The sequence below is a fragment of the Apis mellifera genome, linkage group LG2 (assembly GCF_003254395.2).
Source record: "Apis mellifera strain DH4 linkage group LG2, Amel_HAv3.1, whole genome shotgun sequence".
NCBI lineage: Eukaryota > Metazoa > Arthropoda > Insecta > Hymenoptera > Apidae > Apis > Apis mellifera.
Genome location: NC_037639.1, coordinates 15,090,746 through 15,112,463, shown reverse-complemented (window position 1 = coordinate 15,112,463; position 21,718 = coordinate 15,090,746). Strand labels below are relative to the sequence as shown.

Sequence of the window (21,718 nt, the reverse complement as noted above, 5' to 3'; positions counted from 1 at the left end):
ATTATTATTAAATTTGATATAATAGTTTTGTATTTTTTTAAAATAATGATTATCAAATATTTCTAAATAATCTATTATTTAATATGTTTTATTTAAATATGATATTATATTATATCAAATTTATCTTTATACTTATTTCAATTTATATTAGATATTTATTAATTAAATATCATAAAATTAACATTTAATTAAATATAATTATTAAAAAATAAAAAAATAGTATAATTTATTTTAAAAAATATAAGTGATTTTTTTTACAATATTCTACAATCTTTCTATCATATTATTTCTATTGAATTGTATTATATTGTATTATATTATTAAAAACACCTGGTATTTGATTTTTTATTTCCATTATGATTCTACTATTCTAGAGGTAAAATTCTGATAATGATAATGATAAATTTAAAAATATATATTCAACAGCAAATTAGATTAAATTACGGATTCAGCGATAAGATTTATTATATACTTTATTATATACTTGTATACATTTATCTATACACATATATATTCATACATAATTTTAATTAATAAATCAAATATTCATATTACCAATTTCTATTTTTTTAATTATAGATCCAAAGCACAAAACCTTAAGTAGTTCTTTAAATCAAAATCAGATTAGATTGTATATCGAAAGTCCAATGTTTGCTTTTAAGTTAGTAACCTCATTAATATAAAATATATGATATATAAATATAAAATTATTTATATTATTTATGAAAAATAATTTTCAAAATTATTATATAATTATTATATAATTATAAAAATAAAAAATAAATATAAAATTGTATAACTTATAAATTTTATGTTAGCATAATTTATATTTCGACATTGCAATAAGTAGCTAGCATCACTATCTAATTCAATATAATTCAATATTTGAAGTCTAAAAAAATCTCATTTTATATAAATTTTTATATATTTTATGTAAAGATTTTTCATACAAAGATTTATGCATATAAAAAATTTGTTTATTTTATATAAACCAAATTTAACACATTATTTGTTGGAGCTAATGAAAACTACAATTGATAAAATAATCAGTTAAAAGTCCACCATAATCATTTTAAATTGCAAAGTAACTACATACAAAGAAGTGAACAATATCAGAACGACAATTTTACGCATTGTTTAAGCAAGTATTCATAATAATATATTTTTTTATTAAATAAATAATTATATTAGTATTATAATATTAATATTATAATAATTATATCATATAAAATTTTGTACAAATATGGTAATTTTTGCAGATTAATTTTTAAATCACTAAATTCTTCATTTTTGGATTTTGATATCAAAATTTATAAAAACTAAAAAAAAAAAAGTAAAAAAGTTTTAATACTAATTTTAGAATCATAACGATTCGAATTTTGAAAATAAAAAATTACTCTTTTTTTTTTTACGAATAAATACTATGTCGATACTATGTCCAAAAATATTTATCTTTGATGAATTTGAGAATTCATTTTCAATATTTTACGATTGCAATTTTCGAAAATTAGATTTGTTTAATTACAAATAATTCTATAAAATTATTAGCAATACTAAAATATATAAAAGTTTAAAAATAAACAGTAGAAAAAAATATAAATTTAATTAGTTATTTTTGATGGACTTAATATAATCATATATTGTATTAAAATCTTATATATGTATACAAATAAAATGATATATCGCATGCGCATGAAATGCGCATGAATGAACGTTTAAGTGTATTGCTATAGTAGTATTTCTCTTGCTCCATGCATAATCATAGTACCAAATAAATAAAGATAGGAATAAAAATAAAAAAATAATTTAATATATTCATATATTAAAGAAAAATGACATTTTATATTATATGAATCAATTAATTTTAAACAATGATTATATTTTACTTTATTCAATTATTTTTATAAATAATATATAGAGAATATTATAATTAAAAATAAAATTGAAATATAATATAAATCATATATAATTTCTGATTCCTATTCTTATATATAATAAAAAATAAATATATAAATAAATATAATAATATTAAATTCTCATTAATTTTAATAAAATGATAATTCAATTTTATAAACTAAATTTTCAAATTAAAAATATTCAATACTCAATATTATATTATTATTAAGAAATTATTATAAGAAATCTATATTATGTATTTTAATAATAAAATATATTTTAATTAGCAATAATGGTAGTTGAAAGAGTAGTATTATCTACTTTGACAAGAATAAGATTGATGTCTTGTATAAAACCACAATTGTTACAGCAGAAACAAAATTTGGTAATATTTATTTATTGTATTTTTTAATTTATTTTTAAGAATTTAGATTTTAATAATTTTTCTTTTTTTAATTAGACTAACTTTTTATTGATGTGTAAATTATCAAGTTACCGTGTTACAAAAAATATTGAACATATTTTGCATGATAATCAAACTAGAAATGATGCAATTATACAGAATTTTAATAATGAAAAAAATAGACCTTTAATAATTTTACTTAGTTGGTTGTTACCAAAGCATAAACATATTATGAAATTTGCAAATTTATATGTGGAACAAGGGTTTGATATTGTTATATTATCAATTACACCTTGGCAACTAATATGGCCTACAAAAGGATCTAGGGTAAATTCATAAAATATAAATTATAACATATTATATAATATATATATAATAATATATATATGTAATATATAATATATATTAATATTTGTAATATCATAATTTAATTTGTAAAAGTTTTATTTTAGTTAGTTGCTTCAGATTTATTGGAATTTCTAATAGAACATCAAAATTATCAGCAAATAGTATTACATGGATTTTCAGTAGGTGGATATATGTGGGGAGAAATTTTGGACTTAATACAGAGTGATTATCAAAAATATAATAATGTAATTGAAAGAATTGTTGGTCAAATATGGGATAGTTTAGCTGATGTGACTGAATTATCAATAGGTGTACCACGTGCTATATTTCCAAATAATAAAATGCTACAAAATATGTTTCAAAAATATTTAGAGTAAGTAGTTTGTTAACTTTAATTGTATTCATATTTCCTATAATATAAATTTCAATTTAAGTTATACAGGATTTTAAAATATTGAAATCAAACTTCAATAGTAAATAATAAGATCAATTTTATGAAAATAATTTTTTTATACAGATTTTGAAACAGATTTCCATCAATCTGAAGATTTAAAATCCATCATAACTACAAAAAAACATTTTTTTATATATAGTGTACAATGATAAAGTTAAAGTTATATATTTAAATAATATGATTAATAAAAACTTCAAAATTTACAATATTTAATTTCATACTTAAGATTTTTTTTTTTTACTTAAGATTTATTTTAATAAATATTACATATCTTTAAATCTTTTGATTAATTTTTTAAATATATATATTAAATAATTTACAGATATCATATGAAAGCTTTTTATAAACAATCTACACAATATTACATAAGATCTAGTCAATTGTTTCATACAAATTTGATACATAGTCCAGCATTATTTTTTGTAAGTAAAACGGATCCAGTAGGTTCACTATCAAGTAATTTAAGAGTAAAGAATCAATGGGATACTGTGGGTATAAAGGTAATGTGTATAAATATATATAAATCATAAAATAGTATCAGAAATATTTATATCTCTTTCTTTCAGACTTATATCAAAGTATTTGAAAAATCTCCACATGTTGGGCATTATCGTAAATATCCAAAAGAATATGTTGCAGAATTGTATACTTTTTTGAATAAATTACCTTTAATACAATATGAAAAGAAAATGGGAGCACAGTTTTGAATATTTTATTGCTGATATTTTTAAAATATTGAAGTATTCAGTGAAAAAATTCATTAAATTTATTGATATTTATTTTTTTTTATAAAATAATTATTTTTTAAAACATAATAATTTTAATTATAGAATATATACAAGAGAAATATGTTTTTCTTATTCATATACTAAATATTATTATATTATTACAAAAGTAACTTATAATTATAATAACTTATAAATTATATTACTTATGTTATATACATTTTACTTATTATGCTATATATTTCAATAATAAAATATAAATTATAATCACAATTTATTTTTATTATATGAATTCTTGGGAATTTTCTGCTTTTTTTTCAATTTATAGCATTTTTTTTTTTCTAATATTTCTTCAATTTCATCTGGATCTTTTCCCTCAAGGATGAGTTTTTTACGTTTATTTATGATTTTTTTTTCATAAAAATTTGTTTCATCCAATTTCATTTCCGCTTCTCGTTTAGCAACAGATATTTGTGTTAAGATTGTAATTATTTCCTTATCTGTACATAAAAAAAATGTATAATTATATCTTGAATATTAATTTTGTAAAATATTAGAAAAAAATTTATTACCATTAATTTTATATTCTGTGAGTTTTGTACCAATAGTATTTTCAATTGCATGTAATAATTTAATATCATGTGGAGTTATTAGAGTAATTGCCATACCACTTTTGCCTGCTCTAGCTGTTCTTCCAACTCTATGAATGTATTCTTTTGGTACATTTGGTATAATATGATTTATAATTAATTCAACAGTAGGAATATCTAAACCTCTTGCTGCAACATCTGTGGCTATTAAAATTTTTATATGATTGGATTTAAATTGAACAAGTGCAGCTAGACGATCTTTTTGTTTTACCATTGAATGTAGGGCTACATTTTTAAATCCAACATCATTTAGTGTCATAGATAATATTTGACAATGTCTAAAAAATTCAGCAAAGTAAAATATTGAATCTTTATATTGTATAGAATATCATATATATATATAATTTTAATTTACTTGCAAGTATCTGTAAATATTATTATAGATCCATTTTTGTTATTTGCTCGAAAAGTTCTAATTACTTCTACTAAGAAAGAATCACGAATATCTCTTGGACAAAGTACATAATGTTGATTAAGTTCTTTTACTGTAGCTATACCAGATTCATCTTTGGATTCCCATATAAAGGCCTTTAAAAATATTTAAAACCATTTTCATCATATAATTTTTTAAAATTCTATGTAAAATTGTTTGTAAAATTATTTATAAAATTTTATAATACCTTATTGGATACTATATGTTTCACTTTGTGAAGAGTATCTGTCATTGTAGCACTAAAAAGAAGGATTTGTTTCTGCTTGGGTAAAGCTTCAAATATAGTTTTCAATTGATCATCAAAATAACCTTCCAGAAGTCTGTCAGCTTCATCTAAGACTAAAAATTTAATTTGTTTCAAAGAAAATGTATTACAGCTTTCAAGATGATCAGCTAAACGTCCTGGAGTTGCAACAACTATATGTGGATGTTTTGATAATTCTAAACCTTGTACAACCATATCCATACCACCAACAATTATACATTTTTTTAAACCAATAGATTTTCCTATCGCTGAAAATTGATCTGCAATCTATAAATAAAATTTTTTGTATTAAAATATTGATATAATTTTTAAAAAAAAATTTTTTTAAATTTTAAAAATTACTTGGAAAGCAAGTTCTCTAGTTGGTGTTAAAACAAGCGCAAATATACCATATGGATCTTCAGATAATTTTTGTAATATAGGAAGTGCAAAAGCAAGTGTTTTGCCACTGCCAGTTTTGGCACAGCCAATACAATCAGTACCAGCTAGAATTCTCGGAATACAATTTTGTTGAATTGGTGTAGGATATTTTAAACCTAGAAATATGAAAATTTTTATTTAATCAATAATTTAATCAATAATTATTTGAATACTAACCCATAAAAGTACATTGTTGGACAAGCCATGAACTTAAATTTAACTCGGCAAATGTCATAATTGTTCTTCTAAAAAAATATAGCTCATTCACAAATATATGATTAAAATTTTTTTTTTTAAATCTTTTAAAATTTTAAAATTTTAATTTTCTTCTGCAATAAAATTTAAAATTTCTTAACATATATATTTTAAGATTATAATAATTATAACTTTTCATATAATTTTTTAAAATTATATGAATAATATATGAATATAATTTATAAAAACCGAATTATTAATCTAACAATAAATAAGTTAAATTAATCGTCAGATGATAAAAAACTCTAAAAATCAGAATATTTATTATTTTCTATGATTTAGAGCGACAAGAATAAAAGAATTACATTCAATTTAATTACAAAAGTAAAAAATTTAAAAAATTTTCTTAAAAATTTCTTTAATATATTCTTTTACAAATATTTTCTCTTTGTTTAAATTTATTTCATTTATGGTATTCTCAAAATTATATTAATTTCTAAATTTTTACTCTTTCTCTATTCTTGCTTTATTGTATTTTTATCTATTTTCTTTTATTTGTAAACTTTTTATTGCGCATGACCATAGATAAAATAGTCACAAGATAGTAAATTACCCTTCGAAATAAATCTTCCATTAACTATAAGAAAAAATCATGTTTAATGAGAAATTTTTAGAAAATTAAGAAAAACTTATATAATAATATAAGACAATATATAATAAATATTCAATATAGTTTTTAAGAATACACATAGATTGTTTAATATTAAAATATATTCAACAAATTCTTATTAAATGCAATAATTTTTTAGATGATAAAATTTCTTAAAAGTATTTAGAAAAATAAATTTATGAGAAAATAGATAATGAGACATCTAGTAACAATTATTATAACTATAGTCAGATTTATATATTAAAATTAAAATCGAAAAATTGATTAATAAATATCTATGTACATATAAATATAATATAGAATACACATGTAATATGATTATAGTTGTAAATTAAAATATGAATTCAATCAATGATTCATAATTAACACATCCGTAACACAATACAAATTTTATAAAAATATTTTAAATTTTAAATGATAAATGTTATTTGTGAATATTTTGTTTATAATATTTTAATGAAAATTATAATATTAATTTCCATTATTTTTTGTTTATTAAATTGTTATTAATAAAAATGAATATTGGATATAATTGCATTGCTTTTTAAATCTATATTAAATCTTATTTATATAAATAAATCATTTTTTTTACGATTAGAATTCCAAACTATTAATTTAAAATATTATAAATAACGGATATAAAAAAATTAAATTTGTTTTTATATTATATATATATAAATCTATTCAATTGACTTTACGTATAATAAAAAATTAATAATATGCTTTTAAATTTATATATTAAATAACAACAAATTGCATAAGTTATTATTGTTATTATTATCATTAAATTAGATTATGCAATTCATTTATTATTATATTTTAACTTGTAGAAAACAATCATAATATACATTTGTTTTTGTTAATAAAGATAATACAATCACAATAACGATAATAATACATTTATAGGTTATATCAGGGCTATAAATTTTTTGAATTATTGAAACTAAATCTTAATATCTAATCTATAATTAAAGTCATTTTTTAATATATTTTACATATGATAAATTATATTTATTATAGCTTACATTTTATATATAATTTGTGTGAAATTAATGATGTTATAATTTTACAATGGCAGTGAAAGAAAAACTACTAAGTAACAGAAAGTTTTCATAAATAAAGAGAAATTGCAATTATTATATGAAATATTGTTTTCACAACGTGTCATATACATAAGTACACATATTATTACATATTTAAAACTTAAAAATTTGTTTAATATCGATGTATCTATTATTGATCCAAATTTATTTTTTTTAATGTAAAGATAAACATTGAATGATTTAATAACTCGCCATCAATTAATTAATTTCTTTCTTGATACAATTTCTATATTTTGTAGATGCAAAAAATATGCGTATAAGTAATTAATGTTAAAATTTTATGCTAACATTTTTTTATAGTTTATGATTTAATATTTCATTAATTTTACTAGAAAAAGTATACATTATTTTGTATGTAACTACATTTTTTTATACATATGATGATAAAAATTCAAATTAATCCGAATTTCTTTTTTATATTAAAATTTTCACAATTTAAAATTCTGAAAATTAATTTTTCTCTTCTTTTTTTTTTTTCTCCTTCTAATAAACATCCTCTGCTATTTTACAAGTCTAAAAATACATGTATAATTTAATAATAATTCGGTCAATGCGACTAATATTTGTTAATTTGCTAAAATCTTAGAGAAAAACAGTTACTACAATGCTATGTTAGAACAAGAATATTTAATAGAATAATATAATAGAAGTTTATCACAAATTTTATATTATAGATCAATTAACGGGCATATTATCGACTAAAATTACATCTTATATGATTACAATTGAAATGACATAACGTTTTCACGTTAATTAAATGCTTTATTACATAATGGAGGAATAGTCGTCATTATCAATTAATCTGTGAAGATGTGTTAATTTTTAAATGGATTTTATGAATACAACTTTTTTATTACATGTTTCCTTACCAATGAAATACTGATCTTTTTAATTAGAATTTTTTTTGATCTATGTATTTGAAAGCTTTTCTTGTGTTGTCATGTGTATTTTACTAATAAACGCAAAATAGAAAATAGATACATCTATATGATATAAATATACAATAGTATATTCGCCAAATTTTTATGGCTATGATTATAAGTATTCATTAGATAAAGATTTCACGATAAATAATAAAGAAAATATTCTGTTATGAATGAATAACATATAATCAATCTCAATTTATGAATCTTAATCGCTATGTAATTCTCGGATTTTTTCGGAAATTTCCCGCGTCTTAAGCGTATTTCAATTTTTTTTTAAATATATAATATAATCATTATTAAAAAATATATAATAAAATAAAAAATATTTTAAAGACAGTACCAAAAAGTTTAATATACAAATAAAAAAAAAAAAAAAAAAAGAGAAAAAAGAAATATTTAATATATTAATTAATATTAGCAATTTGTACGAGATTTGATTCGTACAATTTTATTTAAATTTTCATAAGTAATTTTAAATTCATATCTAAAATTAAAATACACTTTAGAAAGAAAGCGACAGATTAAAATGAATATCAAAAACAACATCATTGTATATGTGTTCTAAAATATTTATCTCCGCATATTATGAATATATAAAATATATTATTAAAATTACAAAATAGTCAAATAAATCAAACAACCATTAGAACTTTAAAATCTACTCGGCTTATATTATTTTTATCATGACTTCAATGTACAAGTCCAATTAATGAAAAATAAATAATAATTTTTTGTTATAATATTTTTTAAAGTAAATAATCACATCCAACATTTATGAGTCATAAAATCTGAGAACAATCTTGTTCGAAAAATATGAATTATGAAAATATGAATCTTAACACAAAACATGAGATGGATTTCTTCTGCCATTTAAATGACTAAAGAATTTTTCTACTAAAGTTTTTCAGATCTTAATGTAAAATTGTATATATGATTTCTACTTAAACTTTATATTTTGATAATTTAGATTGTTTTATAATTGAATCAAATTCAACAATATATACAAATTCAACATAAAATATTGTTTCTTAAATTCAAACGTCAATTCAAAATCTAATGTCAAAATTCTATTGTAAAGATGATTATTTATTTCTTGCAATTTGTTTATTTTTTAATTAAAATTTTTAATCTATCTCACTAAATGAAGTTTTCTTATATTCTTTTTCATTATCGTATGTAAACGATATATGTATTCGGTATACGATGACACTTATGTGCAATGCACTTGCTTTATATTCATTAGCATTAAGGCATTGTATTACATCGATATACGGAATACAGCAATTATATTTCTTTGCGCACGCGCTTTCTATATATGTGTATATAATACGCGTGTGTGTGTGTGTGTGTGTGTGTGTGTGTGTGTGTGTGTGTGTGTACGCGCGCGCCTGGTCGAGCAATGTCTAAATATGTTGCATGTATATCATTATGATACATACACACACACACACATATATATATATATATATGTATATATATATATGCACGCGCTTACGTACACATAAGCAATATTTACAATTTTTTCTCAGTAATCAATCACGCATTTTGAGAACAGCAATTAATATATGATATCTAGTATTTAACTAATTTAAATTGAATTATCATCATTATTATTATTTTATAGCTATTATTATACATAATATAAGAGTATAGATTTTTCTCCTTTGTCCTCATTTGGAAATAGAATAGAGATATAATTCGACTCAATATATTCTTTCCTTGTTTTTAACACAAGGAAGTGTTTTATGTATGAATTTTGCATATATAATATAAATATTTTATTAGTAAAAAATTGTTTAACAATATAAATTTATAATATTGAAAATAAGCAGAAAATGAAAGACTATAGGTTTTAAAACCTGTTTTATCAAAACTATGTTTGTATAAATACAATATTAATGAAAAAGCAAGTTACCACAACAATAAAATAAAATACTAATTTTGTTATGAATATAATAATCAACTAATTAGTTACGTATTATCTGTTTTAAATAGATTTATATAAAATTTTTAAATAAATATTTACTGAACAGCATATGAATCAATACACTTTTTTTTTAATTTATGTTTACTAGGCCTTTAATTATTCGTTGTTAGAAGAATAAGAAGCAAGACAAAATTTAAGCAGTAAAAAATGACAAAAAATCAGAACACAATAATTTTATCATCAAATACCTATAAAGTTTAACGACAGTATATATCGTTTATAATTGTAAAACTACAAAGAAATTCATAATGTTACAGGACAAGGAGACCTGTTTTAACATGTCTAAATTATGTTTATAATTTATTTCAGAAGATACTGAAAATCACTATTTATAGTTGTTAAGAATGTGGAAAGTCGATAGTATGTGTTTCATTGCCAAAAATTAAACGCAATCTTTTCATAGGTGGCGGAGGAGGATCAAGATTTAATTCGCGTTTCTTATGTCGTTTTTCACGATCTCGAGTTTTATGTTTTTTTTTACGTCTACTTCTTTCCACACCTTCTACACGTAATACTTCGTATTCAGGTTCATAACTATCTTCACTTAAACTCGTACCCGATTCTACGATGTCTTCTAAAACTGGCGAACGTTTCATGCGAAGAGTAAGTTTTAATCTGCCAGTTCTCTCTGGAGTAGTTGGACATACTTGGCAATTAGAGTTATTCATTTGCCATTGATATTCTGTAGGAGTTGTTAACTTTTGTGCACTATCATTACAAGTTGATAATCTATAATAAATAATTTATATATATATATATATATATTTTTAAATAAAAAATCAAACACAAAATATGAAAATATTTACCTCTTTAAGCTTTCATTATGTATGGAATTTTCTCTTAATTGACTATTACTATTTGAATCTAACAATTGATTTTGATTGCAATTAATTGGTGGCCATGGTTCTTGTGGAAGTAATACTGGAGGTTCAACTTTATTGCATTCATCATTATATTGCATTTCTTGTAAATGCGACGTGAGTCCAGATGTATAGCGAGTTTCTTGTTTACGTCGCATTATTGATGGTATTCTAATATCTTCCAAATTACTTTCTTTTTCACTAAATTCGTAAATATCTTGAATACCTGAATCATCATCAGCTACACCAATTTCAGTAGTAGCTAATTCCTTTCGATCTTTCTTTTGACTTCTTGTTAATCTACTTTTTGTTTTTTCTATTTTATTACGAGTTTTTGAAACAGATGCAATCATATTATCAGTTATTTTTTGTTCTGTAACACTTTCTAATTCTTCCGTTTCAGAAATTGCAGATTTCTTTTCATTTAAAAGTTTTCTTCTACTTTTATGAGATCTTAATGTCGTATGTAACGAATCATTTTTTTGCACAGGTTGTTTTAAAATAGAATTATGAGTATCTTGTATGTTACATTTATTAATCTCACTATAATTAATAGTTTCCATTCTACTGAAATTTTTATTTTCTTTACAGGGATCTGTTCGAGAATCTTGATTTGTTGTACACGTTTCAATCATTCCAATTTTATCAGATTTTATTTCAGACATTCCAATATTAGTTACATATATATTATCTTTTATGATTAAATCTTTTTGACAATTCCCTTTATTATTTTCTATAGTATTTTCCTTAAAATTTATTTTATCATGTTCAGTATTATTTGAAGACTTATTAAAATCTGAATCAAATCTATCAAATTTATTTGTTTCATTTTCTATTAAATATTTAATCAATTTATTTGAATTCGTAGAATCATTTTTCTTTATATCTTTACTAGATTCAAGAATATCAAATGTAGGTGTTTTTGTATCAGTTTCTAAACAATTTGAAATTTTAGCTGATTTCAAGTGAATTAAACATATTTGTTCTTCATCTTTGTAAGAATAATCTTTATGCACGAATTCACAATTTTTTTCTTTTTCTTCCTTTAAAATTTTTCTTTCAAATTCTAAATATTCTTTGACACAATCATTTGATTTTATTGGCGCGATAGAAATATTGTTTATATCTTTGCGATTTTCAATTAAAGACAAATTATAATGAGCGATTCGTGACTGAGGATTTTCTTTCGAAATTATTTCGTTTTTATTAGTTTCATGTAAATCATCTAATCGACTTTCAGGCATGGAACTTATATGAACTGAATCACAGGAATTTGTACTATAGTGTTCTTTTTTAGAATTGGAAGTAATATTAATATTATCTATTGAATTAGAATTAATTTCTACAATAATATCAGGTATTTCTTTTTCATTTATCAATTTGCTATTTATTTCTCTATTGTTTTTAATAAATGTGTCTGAACATTCTCTTTGAAGATTAGAACAGGTTGATTGTTCCAGTATATCATGACATGAAGTCTGAACATGGCAAATATTATTAGTTTCTTCATTTAAAGTATTCCTTGAATGAGTTTTATGTAATCTAGAATACATCATTTCTTCATCTACTCTATCAGAATCTTCTTTACGATGACTTATATCTTCTAATTCAATATTTTTTATAATGGAACTATTTAAACAAGAAGATTCAACTTTTTCCGAAACTTTGTTCTTCTTTGATTCTGTTCTTTTATGAATCCTATATATGAAATTTTTAATATTATTTTATATTATTTTTAATATTAATAATTTTTTTTATTTTAAAATTACAATTTATATTTTGAATTATAAAATAAAAATCTTACCTGGACGATCGAAGCGTATGATTTTTAATATTATTCTGATGACCATTATCATTATCAAATTTACATAATTGTTTATTTCGAAGATTTCTTGATACGGAATTTGTAGTAATAGCAGAAGGATGAGGTCGAGATGTTTGTAATACATTTTCTCCATTATTTATAATTGGTTGTTGTTGAGCAATGTCAGAAAATCGACAACCTTGTGCAATTAATAATTCTGCATCATATTTTGTTAAGCCCTTTCTTCTTAACTCTTTCATACTAAGACTTTGTGGTGCTATTGCAGCATTACCAACAAGGACTGCATTTTTCTCTGTAAGTGCGGTATCAGCTTGTTGTTTATTACGACTTAATGGTTGTTGCCTATGTTTCGTACGATTGATACGATTGTCTGTTTCTCGTAAACGGTATCCTATAAGAATTTCATGATAAAAATATATAATATATTTCAGAATTATTTCAGATTTATCAGAATTTAAAAATACCAGAGGAAAGTTCTTCTCCTGGTTTTTGATTTGCAAATGCTCCAGTTCCTCTCCTTTCACATGTTTCACATTCACAGTAACAATTACCATCTCCAAAAAAATCTTCTCCATAAAAACAAGTAATTTCTTCTCCTACTTCAATATCACGAAGAACTTTAACACAAGCTGTATCTCTTCCTGTTGCCACAAACTGCATTTTACATAAATTAAATATTTAAATTAATATTTTTACATAGTTAATATAATTATAATAATAATAATTTGTATAGATTCATTAACCTTGCAATTAGCTCTACAATCATGATTAATATATGCTGCTGGACCTAACCATAGTTGTGCACAATTTTTTCTGCAACTAAACATAACAGAAAAGTCATTTTTTCCTGGATGTAATAATGCCGCTTCTTCCTAAAATGGTGTTTCATAAATACAATAAATTAAGAAAAATACTTTAAACTTTATTTCATGTTTTATATGCTTAAACAAACCTTTTCACTAAGTTCTGCAATACAGCCAACAAGACAAGATATTTTATCATGTTTTAACCATTTTCGAGTTGCACAAATTTTGGCACCTTTTTGACCTTCAAGACTATACCTATAACATGGTTCTATTGCAAACCCAGAATCCTTATCAAAAACTTTTAAATATCTGTAAATCTGAAGAAAACAAAATAAGATTAATTTACAAAAGAATTTTATGAAATTTTAAGAAATGTTTAATCTATATATGTAACTCACATGTTTTTCTAAATTTATTTGTTGTTGTTTAGATTTTGTATGAGGAAGTCTTGCACCCCAATCACCACCCATTAATTTTTTATAAGTTTTTTCATAATTTTGGGTTTGAATAAATTCACAAATAATTTTACGGAGTTCATCTTTATTTGCCTTTAATGGTCTGTACCTTTGTTGTCAAAATATATAAATTAAAAAATAATAAATATATAATTAAAAATAAAATATATAAATTTTATATATGATGATTTCCTGTTACAAGACTTGAAAATTTATTTAAAAATATATTATTTGAAAATATATACCTGATATTCATTTTATGGGTGGTAAATCCAAGATAAGGATCTAATACGAGAGAAGTAGCTAGGTCATCATTGTCAGAAAGTTCTTTAGGTGTCATACCACCACAACTACCAACATTGTTAGGTTGCATCTTTGCAGCCACTAACCCACCTAATCTTCGCTCCTGCTTCCGTATTATAGCTGCTGAGCTTTGAATGGATAAACAATCCACCACCATTCTGTAATCTGTACTTTTACTATTGAAATAAAAAATTAGTTCAGTTAATTTAAATAATTGATAAACTAATAAATTATATTAACAATATTTTCAAATATATATTTTTAATATATTATTATATAAAAAATAATAATTTTCTTATTAATTAAATTTTTCTATAATTCATATTCATTTTTTCATTTTTTTTTGATATCAAAAATAACATATACTTTATATTATATAAATATAATAATAAAAAAGAAATAATAAAACTGATAATTTAAACACAATCTTACAATATAAAAAAAGTAAAAATATGAAATAAAAAATGTTATCAGCATTAATTAAATAATATATAATAAAATAAAAAAATAAATCAATTTCTGTAGAAAGAAAAATGAATATATTAATTTTAAATATAATTTTTAATTATGAAGATAAAAATTAATAAATTGGACAGGGATAAAAAAAAAAGAACAAATAATGAAAAAATGTAATTCTTTTCAAAAGAATACGCTACTAAAAATTTCGAATCACCGATATGTCATTTATGAATCAGTTGTTTAATTTTCTTTTCGAACTGGAAAAGAATCAAACAATGAAGTAATATAATTAATAATAGTTCAAAAAAATGGTTCATCACAATAATATGCTATTTTGACAATATAATAGAAATATCTGGCGATCATGCTCTGAACGCTAATGGCGCAGACGAGCCAGAGCGCTCCTAGAGGCATGCTGCGCTCCAATTTAATAAGAAAATTTATCTTCTTATTATGATATTCAATAATAGTCAAAGTCATTAAATTTTCACCAGACAATTCACTTACCTTTAAGAAGCTCTCCTGATAACAAAAATTACACATTTTGCTAACAATTTCTGACTTTTTTGGAATAAGATGAAGACGCGTTCGGATCTATCATGGCAGATCTACTATACCGTATATACTTTCCCTATTTTCGTAATATAAAGAGAATGATCATCGTATTGAATTTTGTGATTTTTTTACACCATAAATAAAATTTAATGTTTTCTTTACTAAATTAAACAAAAAAAGAATAATCATTTAATTGAAAATATAACAGAGAAAACCCATGTTTTGGAACTACAGACTATCGCGTACGTCATACATGTATATCTTGAATACAATAATCTAGTAACTTTTTTGATTTACTAAACTATATGAATTTCAGTAAGATAATTTAGTTTAAATTTTGTTTTAAATATTTATAAATAATGTATTTAAAATTACAATTCCACCTTCATACATTAGTCATTTTAAAAATTAAATATATATATATCAAAGAAAATTCTAATCCATTTTTTTTAAAGATAAATCTAAAATAATAAAATGGTTAATTTAGTAATATAGAATTTAAATGTTGTGGTACTTTGTTTCCATGACAACCGGTTTCTAACATTTTATGCTAAAAATAATATTGAGATGGTTTCATTTATAGTTTTTAAAATGTTCTGATATAATATTCATTGTATTTTATAATTTGTAATTATTTTATTTTGATTAAGATTATTTAAGTTTTAATATTGGAATAATAGATATTAAGTTAAATATATTCTTAATATTTTATTAATTGTGTACATTTGATATTATTATGTAATTAAAAATAAATAAAAAATATATAATGAATTCATGGCACAATTAAATAATTAAATCAAGATTTATCATAGAGAAAAATAAAAAAATTTGTAAAAATATAGAAATTCTTTATGTATATGAATTTATATATAAAATAGAACTTCAAAATTTGTTATTAGTTAGATAATACTTCAATTGTTACCAATCAATGAATAATTTTTTATCAATTTGTCTAAATATAAATGCGCTTGCGCCAATATATTTGATAGCTGCAAAATGAGACAAATGCATTAATAATTACATGGTATAAATAAAAAATTTAGAATATTAAATACAAATGATATCTTAAATCTTAATCAACAAATGAATTTTCCTTATCTTTCTTATTCGATAATAAGTAATAGATTATAAGATACAAGACGTGCTAATTTGTCGTTTCTCTAGATTTTACTAATTGATATTTATTAATTTAGATATACAAAAATGACATTTGAATTCAATGAAAAAAAAAATCAACAGTTAAAAAATATTAAAGCTGGTTTAATTGACTTCGTTTCTGGATCACTTGGTAATAATATGATATAATATATTCAAATACAATATTAAATTCAATATATAAATAATTTTGAACTTGGTAAAAAATAAATTGCAAAATGAAATTCATTTATTTTTCTTGTTTTACAAAAATTCGTATAATTTTTTATTCAAAACATTTTATATAATTGAATTAACATATTTAGATTACATTTAACCTTATTGCTATTATAATATAAATATTAAAAAGTATTTTAAATATTAATAATTAAATAATAATTATTTTAAATATAGATCGAGATACTAATAAAAATTAAATTATTTACTTATTATAATTTTATTATAATAAAAAATTAACTAAATTTATACATTTTTATTCTGTATCATTGATTTATTTCTATTTAAGGTGGGATAGCACTTGTTTATGTTGGGCAACCATTAGATACAATAAAGGTAAAAATGCAAACTTTTCCTTCTATGTATAAGGGAATGGTAAATTGCTTTTTACAAACATTAAAGACAGATGGAATAATGAATGGTTTATATGCAGGAACTATACCTGCATTAGTTGCTAATGTTGCTGAAAATTCAGTTTTGTTTGCTGCATATGGAGGATGTCAAAAAATTATTTCTAATATTTTGGGTAAAAGTTTTTTTTAAAATAATACAAGAAGATAAATTACAATTCATCACTATGTTGAATTTAAAAAAAATTTCTATATACATATATATATCTATATAGGTGTTCAAAAAATACAAGATTTAACATCAATTCAAAATGCATGGGCTGGATTTTTTGCTGCATTTTTTTCTTCATTAACATTATGTCCTACAGAACTTATAAAATGTAAGCTACAAGCAATAAAAGAAGTTCAAATAGAAAGCGAATCATCAATAAGTGAAGTTAGTATAACTAAAATAAAAAATAAATAAAAATTAATATATAAACATTCATGAAAATTAAATTTTGAAAAAAGTATCTTGTTTAGAAAAAAATTGGACCATGGGGATTGACACGTCAAATTCTTAAAAATCAAGGCATGAGAGGTTTATTTACTGGGTTATCATCAACCATAGCACGTGAAATGCCTGGTTATTTCTTTTTTTTTGGAGGTTATGAAGTGACCAGGGAACTTTTAGCAAAGCCAAATGAAAATAGAGATGATATAGGATGGCAAAAAACTATGATAGCTGGTGCTGTTGGTGGAAGTATTTTATGGCTTGTAATATTTCCAGCAGATGTGGTTAAAAGTAGAATACAGGTTAGTTTAATTTTATGATTTAAATAATCTGAATTATAAATATAAATAGATTTTATATTTTATTTCTAATTTTTTTTAAAGGTAAAAAATTTGAAAACTCCTCCACTAATAGTTATGAAAGATATTGTAAGAAATGAAGGTATCAATTCCTTGTACAGTGGTTTAAAACCAACATTAATTAGAACAATACCAGCAACAGCCACATTATTTGTAACTTATGAATATACTAAAAGATTTATGCTCAATTTTTTTGAAAATAATTGATGGATAAAAATGATATTGTTTTGTTTAAGAACCATAAGAATTATAAGAAAAAAGATAAAAATAAATTAGTTTGAAAATATTTAACATAAAAATGATTTTTTTATATATTTTTCTGTAAAAAAATAAAAGAATTTGCAAAAATAAACAAATTTTTAGATATTATATTTGTGAAAAATATATTTAAAATATTTATAACTGAATAACAATATTTATTTATTGAAAAATACTTTTTTAAAAAAAGATTATAAATAATTAAGAATTTACCTTTCATCTTTTTTTTTTATTTTCAAATAAAATTTTCTTCAATCAAGAAAATTATTTTGTTTAAAAATCATTATGTTTTTCCATAAATTAATTGTTTTAAATATTCTATTTTTTCGTCTTGAGAATATAAAATCCATTCATTTTGATTAATCTATAAAAATTCAAAGAATTTCAAATTAATATACAATTTACAATAAAAGAAGAATTTATATATAAAAGAATAATTTTGGAAATTACTAGAATTGGTTCATATCCAATAGTTTTAAGTTGTCTGACTTGTCTTTGTATATATCCATTATAATCATTATGACCTAATACATTTCCTAGATTTGATAATATAAATAAAATTTTCCAACTTATGTTCTCCAATTTATTTTTAACACTTTTAATTGTGTTTGTTTCCATTTCTGATAAAATATATTCAATATCAACAAAATTATTATATTTATCCATACCAAAAATAATTTCTCTATTTGGATAATGAGGTAAAATGTAATCAACATATACATTTATTCCCAATTTTGTCTAAAATATTAAGATTAATAATTATTAAATATTATTTTATTATCTTAAGTATTATCTTTCTTTAAATAATTTTATAAATATATACCTTGCATAAATCTACAATTTCAGTTTTTAATTTTATAATATTATCCTTTCTATAAACATCATCATTATAATAAAATTTCTAAAATAATAAAAAATATTATTAATATATTTAACTATAAATTTGAAAAAAAAATTATATTAATTTCATATATTATACCTTTGTTAAATATTTATACATATTATTATTTAGCATTGGCCCTTGGTAATAAGGCAATTCTATTTTAACTGAACAATGTAAAACTAACCATTCATTTGTTATTAATTTTAAATTATTTTTATATATCTTTTGCATAAAGTTAGGTTCAAATATATATTGAATTAATTCTGGTATATATATATTTTTCATTGTTAAGAATGTAAGAATACGTACAAGTGTTGTTGGAAATCTACATTTAACATATAAAAGAAATCACTAATCAATATAATTTCACCATCTACATATGTAACATAATATTATAGGAAAAAAATTTACATCTCAATTTCATATGCTCTGGTTGTTTTATAAGTTGTTGTTATTTCTTTAATCAATTTTTCATACATATCAGTATAGTAATTTGTATTAGGAGCAATGGTACATATACTATAAATAATTCTTTCAATATCTTTTAATCTTGCATTTTGTATTTGAGTTATTATTCTGAATTAAAAAAATAAGTTAAATAAGTTAAATAAATTAAATATATCATATTTTCTATTGTTTAATTTACCTTTCTATAATTTTATTTGTTAAAATTTCATCATATACGTGTAAACTCCCAAATGCATGTGCTATGTGGACTAAACATTTTAATGATAAATTTGGTATTATATCATGTAAACTTTTCAATAATATTTGAAATTCTTCTTTACAGTGAACACAATCGCTATACCTATAAAACAAACATATACGTATACATATATACATATATATATATATATAATTGTTATACAATAAAGAATTATTTACACATAATAGATTACTTACCTAATAAGTTTCATAATTGATGCTAAAGTTATGCTATCCAAGTTATTAGTATTTTGAGAAACTTTTTTCATTATAAGTGGTAGTAAAGTTTTATTTCTAATTCTTCTTTTTTGTAAAAAAAAACTTCTTGCTATTATACCTAATTCATTTACAACAAGATCAGGCATATATTGTTCTACCTGATATTCAATTTCAAACATATTTATAGCTGATCCTATATGAGTTAAATTTAAATAAAATAACATTTGAACTAGTGATTTTGCAGAAAGATTTTTCGAGCTTAATTTTCTTATTGCACGAAATAAAAAATCAGAATTTTTATCTTGAAATTGATAGAATGCATCACTCATTAATAATAGTTTCTTAGTATTTGATGGATAAAACCGTTTTAAACATTCTTTATTTAATTCTTTCATAAACTTGGTATAAGAACTTGTTTCTTTTATTACATCATTTAATACAATTAAACATTGCATTAATATCATTATTTGCTGATTTTCTAATACTGTTAATTGTTTAATACAACCTCTCAAAATGTCGTCATAAATTGATAAACTTAATAATTTTGAATCACTTAAATAATAATATGTCAATTTTTTAATAGCTTTAAAAATTTTATTTGCGGATTCATTGGACCAATTTGTAATTTTCAAATTATTTATATCTTTAGATATAACTTTTGCATATGTTTTAATACGTGGAAAAATTGTACCATTATAATGTACTGAATTTTCAAAATACGAATGTATGATTTGATGTTCAAATAAATAATGATTTTTTGATATAGATTTATTTTGAACGGTTTCATTAACTGCAATTGTTGTAAACGCATGATATGGAAGAAAGTATTTACAGTTTTTTATAAAGTTATTTAAAGTCCATATGTAATTATTCGTATTTGTATAATATAATTTATTACATAACCTTAAAATTATTGTTTTTTTATAATTATAGTTATAATTTATAATAATTCTTGCGATAATATCCATTTTTTAATTTCATTGAAATATATACAATTTTTTAAATTTTTATTAATTTCAAACAAAACTTTTTACATAAAACAAAACAAGAGATAAATTTTTCCAATATCGGCAATTACACAATGTCGAATTGAACGAAAAAAATACAGTCTATATATATATGTGACTGTACGGAAAGTATATGTAGAATGTATATATATATATATATATATATATATATATATATTTTAAATACATTTACTATATGTTTATATATTTATATATTGTTTATCAAAATAAATTATTATTAAGAAGTAAACAAATCGAACACATGTTGTGAATTCAGTTATTGATTAATGAAATCAGAATTAAATACTAAATTTTGTTATATTAATTGTTTTTTA

General features: G+C 21.2%; 5 protein-coding genes across 7 annotated transcripts; 2 read left to right on the top strand and 3 right to left on the bottom strand.

Annotated features, from left to right (window-relative positions):
• Positions 1-992: 992 nt before the first annotated feature.
• LOC552562 (transmembrane protein 53-A) lies at positions 993-3,846 on the top strand. Of its 2 annotated transcripts, none has more exons than XM_006568819.3 (6): positions 993-1,141; positions 2,184-2,281; positions 2,357-2,626; positions 2,752-3,020; positions 3,424-3,601; positions 3,668-3,846. In XM_006568819.3, the coding sequence occupies exons 2-6, from the start codon at positions 2,189-2,191 to the stop codon at positions 3,806-3,808; spliced, it is 951 nt and encodes a 316-aa protein (XP_006568882.1). In that variant the 5' UTR covers positions 993-1,141; positions 2,184-2,188; the 3' UTR covers positions 3,809-3,846. The 2 variants fall into 2 exon arrangements, with proteins under 2 accessions (XP_006568882.1, XP_006568883.1); XM_006568820.3 differs by having other exon boundaries at positions 1,008-1,145.
• A 227-nt stretch (positions 3,847-4,073) lies between these two features.
• On the bottom strand, positions 4,074-5,923 carry LOC725441 (probable ATP-dependent RNA helicase DDX49). Of its 2 annotated transcripts, none has more exons than XM_026439014.1 (6): positions 5,772-5,829; positions 5,517-5,710; positions 5,097-5,441; positions 4,832-5,004; positions 4,399-4,754; positions 4,074-4,326 (listed from the first exon to the last, which is right to left on the bottom strand). In XM_026439014.1, the coding sequence occupies exons 1-6, from the start codon at positions 5,827-5,829 to the stop codon at positions 4,094-4,096; spliced, it is 1,359 nt and encodes a 452-aa protein (XP_026294799.1). In that variant the 3' UTR covers positions 4,074-4,093. The 2 variants fall into 2 exon arrangements, with proteins under 2 accessions (XP_026294799.1, XP_026294800.1); XM_026439015.1 differs by lacking the exon at positions 4,074-4,326 and having other exon boundaries at positions 4,446-4,620; positions 4,688-4,754; positions 5,772-5,923.
• Positions 5,924-9,131: 3,208 nt separating this feature from the next.
• LOC411906 (histone-lysine N-methyltransferase KMT5B-B-like) lies at positions 9,132-16,006 on the bottom strand. The gene is made up of 9 exons (XM_026438966.1): positions 15,691-16,006; positions 14,667-14,900; positions 14,365-14,530; positions 14,113-14,283; positions 13,904-14,032; positions 13,625-13,814; positions 13,140-13,551; positions 11,282-13,033; positions 9,132-11,204 (listed from the first exon to the last, which is right to left on the bottom strand). The coding sequence occupies exons 2-9, from the start codon at positions 14,879-14,881 to the stop codon at positions 10,814-10,816; spliced, it is 3,426 nt and encodes a 1,141-aa protein (XP_026294751.1). The 5' UTR covers positions 14,882-14,900; positions 15,691-16,006; the 3' UTR covers positions 9,132-10,813.
• Positions 16,007-16,821: 815 nt separating this feature from the next.
• On the top strand, positions 16,822-18,605 carry LOC552595 (mitochondrial ornithine transporter 1). The gene is made up of 5 exons (XM_006568822.3): positions 16,822-17,026; positions 17,399-17,635; positions 17,735-17,895; positions 17,982-18,254; positions 18,336-18,605. Exons 1-5 carry the CDS (start codon positions 16,942-16,944, stop codon positions 18,516-18,518), a joined length of 939 nt encoding a protein of 312 aa, XP_006568885.3. The 5' UTR covers positions 16,822-16,941; the 3' UTR covers positions 18,519-18,605.
• A 265-nt stretch (positions 18,606-18,870) lies between these two features.
• Positions 18,871-21,484, bottom strand: LOC113218594 (the record flags this gene model as incomplete). The annotated part of the gene is made up of 7 exons (XM_026439033.1): positions 20,356-21,484; positions 20,099-20,260; positions 19,864-20,028; positions 19,549-19,777; positions 19,393-19,470; positions 19,020-19,307; positions 18,871-18,933 (listed from the first exon to the last, which is right to left on the bottom strand). Coding segments are annotated over exons 1-7 (1,974 nt in total), but the record flags the coding sequence as incomplete, so codon positions are not given.
• Between the last annotated feature and the right edge of the window lie 234 nt (positions 21,485-21,718).

What these genes read in the sequence shown, in the direction of transcription:
- LOC552562 (XM_006568819.3), top strand. Translation starts at nt 2,189, where the DNA reads ATGGTAGTTGAAAGAGTAGTATTATCTACTTTGACAAGAATAAGATTG. An exon ending in TACAGCAGAAACAAAATTTG is followed by an intron (nt 2,282 to 2,356) that starts GTAATATTTATT and finishes TTTTTTAATTAG; the next exon opens with ACTAACTTTTTATTGATGTG. An exon ending in GGGATACTGTGGGTATAAAG is followed by an intron (nt 3,602 to 3,667) that starts GTAATGTGTATA and finishes TCTTTCTTTCAG; the next exon opens with ACTTATATCAAAGTATTTGA.
- LOC725441 (XM_026439014.1), bottom strand. Translation starts at nt 5,829, where the DNA reads ATGACATTTGCCGAGTTAAATTTAAGTTCATGGCTTGTCCAACAATGT. An exon ending in AACATATAGTATCCAATAAG is followed by an intron (nt 5,005 to 5,096) that starts GTATTATAAAAT and finishes ATATTTTTAAAG; the next exon opens with GCCTTTATATGGGAATCCAA. An exon ending in CACAGAATATAAAATTAATG is followed by an intron (nt 4,327 to 4,398) that starts GTAATAAATTTT and finishes TTTTATGTACAG; the next exon opens with ATAAGGAAATAATTACAATC.
- LOC411906 (XM_026438966.1), bottom strand. Translation starts at nt 14,881, where the DNA reads ATGGTGGTGGATTGTTTATCCATTCAAAGCTCAGCAGCTATAATACGG. An exon ending in AAATAAATTTAGAAAAACAT is followed by an intron (nt 14,284 to 14,364) that starts GTGAGTTACATA and finishes TGTTTTCTTCAG; the next exon opens with ATTTACAGATATTTAAAAGT. An exon ending in TTGCAGAACTTAGTGAAAAG is followed by an intron (nt 14,033 to 14,112) that starts GTTTGTTTAAGC and finishes ACACCATTTTAG; the next exon opens with GAAGAAGCGGCATTATTACA.
- LOC552595 (XM_006568822.3), top strand. Translation starts at nt 16,942, where the DNA reads ATGACATTTGAATTCAATGAAAAAAAAAATCAACAGTTAAAAAATATT. An exon ending in GCGAATCATCAATAAGTGAA is followed by an intron (nt 17,896 to 17,981) that starts GTTAGTATAACT and finishes TATCTTGTTTAG; the next exon opens with AAAAAAATTGGACCATGGGG. An exon ending in TGGTTAAAAGTAGAATACAG is followed by an intron (nt 18,255 to 18,335) that starts GTTAGTTTAATT and finishes TTTTTTTTAAAG; the next exon opens with GTAAAAAATTTGAAAACTCC.